The sequence below is a fragment of the Anabrus simplex genome, chromosome 3 (assembly GCF_040414725.1).
Source record: "Anabrus simplex isolate iqAnaSimp1 chromosome 3, ASM4041472v1, whole genome shotgun sequence".
NCBI classification, from domain to species: domain Eukaryota; kingdom Metazoa; phylum Arthropoda; class Insecta; order Orthoptera; family Tettigoniidae; genus Anabrus; species Anabrus simplex.
The window spans coordinates 126086159-126093633 of NC_090267.1; the positions used below are offsets into that span (position 1 = coordinate 126086159).

Below are 7475 nucleotides of genomic sequence, written 5' to 3' on the forward strand. Positions count from 1 at the left end.
CTGAAAGGGAATGAAATCTATACGTATTAGTTAAGTGTTTCAGGAAATAATGTAACTTTATTCATCGTTTTGTGATCACAGACGAGGTCCACTACGCAGATCACGAAGTAATGAAGGGCGGATACATCGGCCTCGCAGAGTTTCTCTGTCACGGACAAAGTAGCCAGTCTCCACCCACGATCACCCGTATATAAACCGTTGGCATAGTCTCAGTAGGTACTGTGTTCTCTAAGAAATCACAAGCACTCACCAACCATGTTCAAGCTGGTAAGTTGGATAATAATCTGGTAATGGTCCGGCTCCTTGGCTAAATGGTTAGCGTGCTGGCCTTTGGCCACAGGGGACCCGGGTTCGATTCCAGGCAGGGTCGGGAAATTTTACCATCATTAATTGATTTCGCTGGCACGGGGACTGGGTGTATGAGTCGTCTTCATCACTCATTTCATACTCATCACGACGCTCAGGCCGCCTACGGGAGTCAAATATAAATACCTGCACCTGGCGAGTCGAACTTGTCCTTGGATACTCCCGGCACTAAAAGCCATACGCCATTTAATTTTATCTGGTAATGGATAAATACATCAATTCCGAGTCTAAGGCCAAATATTCTACGGTACCAAATATAACTGATCAAGTTTGCCTGTTGGAATCCCTAGATGAAAGTATTATTATTGCTTTATTTCTTGATATTCGATGAGAAAAAGTCATCTTTCATTATTTCTGCCTCATTTCTTCCTACGGATGTAGAGTGGCTTACGTCATGTAGGTGATGTTAGTCAGTACGCTTGGACTCGTCACACATGCAGATGGTAAAGCTTCACTGTCTCTGCACTAAAATAAATATTACGCTCAACTAGTTCTCACGTACACAGTCCACTTCATTATAGATTTCTGCCGGCTGAGGCATTCTGCTCACTCTTAACTATTATGTTGATGATCATTCATGGTCCATTCTATCTCTGGGATGATATCTTAACGAAAAGTATAAAAAGAGACAATGAATCAAATGAACAAACAACGTAATGATCAATCGCAGAAGATAACGCCGAATGTCTTACTTCCGTACATTTAAGTCAGTACCCTCCTATAAAATGTGTCAGTTCACGAGAAACACGAGAAAATATATCCTTTTTGATCAGTGAATTACAATCAAAATATCAAACTTGATGGTTAAAATTGCACATTGAAAACCCTGAGTTCTCATGCAAATGTTTACAATAAAGTTGCGAAAATAACTCCAAACAATATAGCACGAAGATACAAGGAATATAATATGGAGGGTAAAATAAACTAAATGTGTAAATTACTAAAGGAATTCAACAAAGTTTTTGAAGATTTTTACGCAGATTACCAATAAAAATACAATTGCTTTCTTAAAAGACCCTCTCAAATATACTGGAAAATCATTTCAGAACATTATTCTTGTTTCATTGAACACATTTTTCCGGCTCCGTAACTGACTGATAAGCATGCTGTCCTTCGTCCAAGGGACCTTGTGTTCGATTACCAGCTGCTTAAGGGACTTAAACTTCCACTGATTATTTTCTCGGGGACTGGATAATTTCACCACTTCAACGTTATATTTCATCCTAGGTGTGGTGCTATCCTCTCGAACACTCAGGTTGTCCATGGGCGTCAACTCGAAAGAGCAGCACCGGGGTTCAAAATCCATTACTACTAGGAGTAATCACAAACAATTGTAACTTTCCTATTGCTCAATGTCACATTTTAAATAATTTACATCTAGGATATTCACATTTTTATTTGGAAATTAACTCCGACAAAAACGTAAAACATATAACAGGTATTCTATACTGTATACTATATAATACTCTATACATTAAGAAAAATATATACTGTTTTTTCAAAATTAAAATCTGATTGAAATGAAAACTAGATATATCTAGGAACATAACTAGGTATGTCCGTGCGAAGAATTCTTTCTGAATACATAATTATACTTACTTGTGTGTATTTTCTTATAGTTCGTCTTCCTCGCCCTGGTGGCTGTCGCCCTCGCTAACCCTGGCTACCTCGGTGCCCGAGTCGCCGCCCCAGCTGTGGTTGCTGCTGGACCTGCTATCGCCGCTGCTCCTCTCGCCTACGCCGCACCTGCTGCCATTGCTGCTCCTGCTGTAGTCGCTGCCCCTGGTGTAGTTGCCACCCCTCTTGCTTATAGCGCTGGCATCGTCAAGAGTCACGCCGTCATTGGTTAAATGATTATTTGAACGCGTAGTTGAATAAAATATATTTTTATAGTATACATAATGTACTTAATTATTCTCTCACCCATAGTCTGGCCATATACTCTATCATTAACGGCCCACAAATATCCGGAATACTTCCCCTCCATCAATTAATTATTTATTTTACTGGTGATTATTAACATAACTCAAACCTGGCTCATTGATACTCAACCAGACCATGTGCATTATGACAGGAACTTTTAGGAACACATGTACTTAGTGGCCGACTATTCTTTAATTTTCACCTCCATCTATGCAAAGTGAGTGTATTCCCATGACGGAATTACAATAATTGTTGACGCTTAGCTTCTTGTGAATGAAGACATCTCTAACATCGATGAGAATGGGCTTTGGTCCTGCTTCTTTCTACGTGGAGGTGCACAGACTATGCGTAAAATGGGGTAGGAACAACCGTTCTACGCTCAAGCGAAAGTTTAGTGCCTTTTCAGAGCAACTGGTGATGAAATTTATCTCAAAAAACATAATATTTTGATTAACTCTGAACATTTGGTACGTCGATAACAGAATACGAACATAATTCCGAAGATGTACAGTATGTATTATTAATTAATTTACTTATTTCTTTTCCGCAAAATGGTAATAGAGTTCAGGGATGATGAACGGAGAAAGGTCATATCCCCACGTACACGAAGGTGTCTCCATCCAGACTTAAAATTACAGGATTGAATAGAGTAATTAGTTAAACTAATTAAATAGATGAATTAGACTACAGAATGTGCTTATATACTAACACCCTATTTATGTAGACATATTGATTTTATTGACATATTCACATGATCTGTTGTGCATTTAAGTAATTATCTTTATACACATTCTAGTTACGCCAACTCATTCTTACCCAAGTACAGTATCACATACTCGGGTGCACATAAACGTTCATCTCGTGTTGAAATACTCACCCGGATGGCTATAAATGATGCTAATCATCGGAATATTCAGAATATCGTCCAAACATTCCCACTATGAGCATGTTTCAGCTTTTAGGAGAACTTTCTCTTGCTGGCGGATAAAACAATCGAATATATTTGACACTTTTAGATATTTGTCTGTGATCTTCCATTCTTAATTCATTTAGATATATACACTCTGAATACTCACTGTTCAGAAAAGTTCATGATGGAGGATATTCGTGCGCTAAGTAAGTTTTTTTTATTTTGTGACGTAGAAGGTTCCATATTAGGTTTTTTTGTATTTACGGAGACAATACTATTTGGAAATATATAAGGTGGCATGCCATTGCCGTACTTTCTACTTATAAGTATCACGCATGCACTAATGGTGAATGGGATGTCTAATAATTGATTTTCAAAGGGGTATTACTGCCTGCAGGACGATTACACCAGAATACGAAGAGATAACAGCCGGACGGCCACTTGCTGCATGTTCCTCAGTGCTACCCGTCTAATGAGCCCCCTTGTGTTAATAAGCCTCGTTTTCGGACGCTCAGTAGTGGGCTGGTATTTGGTACATCAACACTATTGTTGCCGTCAAAATATCGACAGTGGTTGGTGTGTACAGCAAGGACGAATACACATACATAATTTCAATCTATGGAGAAATTGGTTGGAATGCAGCCGAAGCTCTCAGACAGTATGAACAGGAGTTCCACCTAGCCACATGCCTTCTATATACATATTTCGCAGGAACGAATTGCAATTAATAGCTAATGGATCATTAATGGCACGTACCATATTCAAGCAAATCTTTGGTACAGTAGAATATCTGTACATATACATATGTAAATTACTTATTAAACTTTACCTTCTTCATCTTCTGCGTTTCCATTGGAAACCAGTGAGGAAGCATCCCAATCATCACTGTTGTATGCTGGGAATGTATGCCGAGGAAGTACGGGGCTGGAGAGGCATTTGGAATTTTCAGTGAAATAATTGTACAGTTGGTCTATTTTTTCAGAGAATTCATTATGAATAAACTCCTTATTGCATGTGGAAAGAAAATAATCAAGCGGAGATTTTTAAACTAAATAAGAACGAGGAGCTTACCAACCATTTTTATGTCACATGCAAGGAACTACATCCGTTCCGCACAAAATGATGCAAAGTCCCCAAGAAAAAGAGGAAGAAAGAGGTGATAATTGGAAGGCGTAAGACCTCAGCTTCCAAATTCTCACTTAGAAGCGGATGAATGCATTCCTCATCACACAGTATGATGTTATTAAATGTCTAATGTATATTAATTCTGTCCGTCCGCCCATCCCGGAGACTATTTCGACCCTCATAAATAGATATTCTAAAATGACTATGTGCTCCTGTAACTGTTAAACTTGCGGAGTAAAGCTCAATATGTCTTTTGATCGATATATGACGATTAAAAATTATTCAGCGCATTGAGATGCCTACTTTGGCCGTTAAGACGTATTTTACAATAATGAGCATTAAATTGATTAAAACGTTATGTTTCAACCTATTAAACTTAATTTGAATTTTACTTCGTGCTCCGATATATCTTGTTGGTGGGCAGAGAGTAAGAGGACACTTATGATCGTCATAATGGACAACATAAATTGTTGTACCTTTTGTGTTCTGCTACATCCAATCAGTGTACATAACTGCAGTCACTTGTCCAAATATGTGGCAAATTCTTGCAACGAACGGAGAAACCGTGATACTGCAGTGAATTTTTTAATATTTTAGGCGGTGTTGGAAGGCGGGTTGTTAATACAGAGTGGTGAGATTTTAGTACACTCCCATCTATCATATTATATCTAGAAGCCAGATCGTGCTGCTAGAGAAAGCAGTGTAAGTGGTGTGCAAGTATAAAAGCAAGTCAGGTTTAAATTCACGAAGATATGGATTCGTTTTCCAGGACGTGATTCAGATAGATTTTGTCGAGAATCATGGATGATACGATGGAAAATAAATAAGTGGCGTCTTCTTTGGAACTGAACAACCCACGACATTAGAGCTGTCACCCGTGGAAATGGCCTGGAATAATTACTGTCCGCATACATCCTCTGAGATTGAAAGGTTACTATATCAATTTGAAATTTCCTAAGTGAAGCGAGGCATAAACTAACACCAGAATATTTGAAGAATACACAGTAGTGTACTGTAACGTAGTTGAAGAAAAATATAATTGTCAAATTTCAATAGAGTTCAATTCTATAATTACACAAACATATTTACAGTACCAAAATGGCTCTTCCAAATACGGTAAAAATTCTATTCAACATTGTACAGGAGATAATTTAAATTTAAGATAGTTAGGAGGGCCTAGTTAATACAAGTATACTAAACTTCCTAGCATGGCTATTATTTGCTCTCATTTATAGTTTTTTGATGCTTAGTTATGCTGCCCAAAACGTGATTTATAATGTCTTTCTCATGAAGAAACACCGAATGCTATGCAATAACAGGGGAACCTCAGAAATCGATATCGGCACCATGATGAAGAGTGAGTTATTTTCCCATTGCTTTCCTCGCTGGACCATAAAGTACTATTGCGGCACGAACGTCCCTGTAAGTAACACCTCAGAGCTTCCTCAGAGCCATAAATGTGAATGAAACATTGGTGGAAACTAAATTTTGCTCTAGCCTGTGCCAAGAGGCAGATTCAAATATACTGCGTCCATCAAGAAAACGCAACATCCATATTAAAATTACAATCTTTAGAATTTAATTTAAAAATTAATTGTATTGTGATATTTTGTCACATTGAAGCCTTAAATTGAATTGTATTAGTGCTGCAATACGTACTGTAAACTATGGCACCAATAGGTCGAACATATTATACCGTTTCATTCTGGAATGTCTATAATTTGTAAACAAGTTGAAACGTATTTTTATTAGGTAAATCGAAATATTGCATACATACATACATTATCATTATAGACTGTTATGCCTTTCAGCGTTTAGTCTGCAAGCCTCAGTGAATTCACTAAACGTCGCCAAAATGCTCGATTTGCAACTAGTGTAGTGGCCTCATTTAGTGTTATACTTATTAAATTTAAATCGTTAGAAACTGAGTCTAACCATCGTCGCCTTGGTCTACCTCTACTTCTCTTACCCTCCATAGCAGAGACCATTATTCTCCTAGGTAACCTATCCTCCTCCATTCGCCTCACATGACCCCACCACCGAAGCCGGTTTATTCGTACAGTTTAATCTACCGAGTTCATTCCTAAATTAGCCTTTATCTCCTCATTCCGGGTACCCTCCTGCCATTGTTCCCAAATGTTTGTACCCGCAATCATTCTTGTTACTTTCATGTCTGTTGATTCTAACTTATGAATACGATATCCTGAGTCCACCCAACCTTCGCTCTCGTAAAGCAAAGTTGGTCTGAAAACAGCCCGATATAAAGGTAGTTTCGTCTGGGAGCTGATCTCCTTCTTACAGAATACTGTTGATCGCAACTGCGAGCTCACTGCATTAGCTTTACTACACCTTGATTCAATCTCACCTACTATATTACCATCTGGGAGAAATTATCGACCTGTTATAGCTTTGTATCCCCAATCTGACATTCATTTCTGTTGAATTTCTTACCTACTGACAATAATTTAGTCTTCGAGAGCTTAATTTTCATACCATACTCATTGCACCTATTTTCAAGTTCCAAGATATTACACTGCAGGCTTTCGGCACAATCTGCCATTAAGACCAAGTCGTCAGCACAGGCCAGACTGCTTACTACATTTCCACCTAACTGAATCAATCCCTGCCATTTTATACCTTTCAGCAGATAATCCATGCAAACTACGAACAGCAAAGGTGAATGATTACAGCCTTGGTTAATCCCTGAAAGTACCTTGAACCAAGAACTCATTCTACCATCAATTCTCACCGAAGTCCAATTGTCAACATAAATGCCATTGATTGATTTTAATAATCTACCTTTAATTCCATAGTCCCCAAGTATAGTGAACATCTTTTCCCTCGGTACCCTGTCATATGCTTTCTCTAGATCTATGAAACATAAATACAACTGCCTATTCCTCTCGTAGCATTTTTCAATTATCTGGCGCATACTGAAAATCTGATCCTGACAGCCTCTCTGTGGTCTGAATCCACACTGGTGTTCAACCAAATTCCTCTCAACGACTACTCGCACCCTCCCTTCCAAGATGTCAGTGAATACCTTGCCGGGATAGTTGTTGCAATCCTTCCTGTTCCCTTGCTTATAGATAGGTGTAATTACTGCTTTTGTCCAATCTGAAGGTACCTTACCGACACTCCAAGCTAATCT

The 7475-nt window shown here is 38.4% G+C and overlaps 1 protein-coding gene across 1 annotated transcript; it reads left to right on the top strand.

Annotated features, from left to right (window-relative positions):
- Window positions 1–237: 237 nt before the first annotated feature.
- Window positions 238–2220, top strand: LOC137499009 (cuticle protein 21-like). The gene is made up of 2 exons (XM_068227016.1): window positions 238–267; window positions 1986–2220. Exons 1-2 carry the CDS (start codon window positions 256–258, stop codon window positions 2214–2216), a joined length of 243 nt encoding a protein of 80 aa, XP_068083117.1. The 5' UTR covers window positions 238–255; the 3' UTR covers window positions 2217–2220.
- Window positions 2221–7475: the final 5255 nt, after the last annotated feature.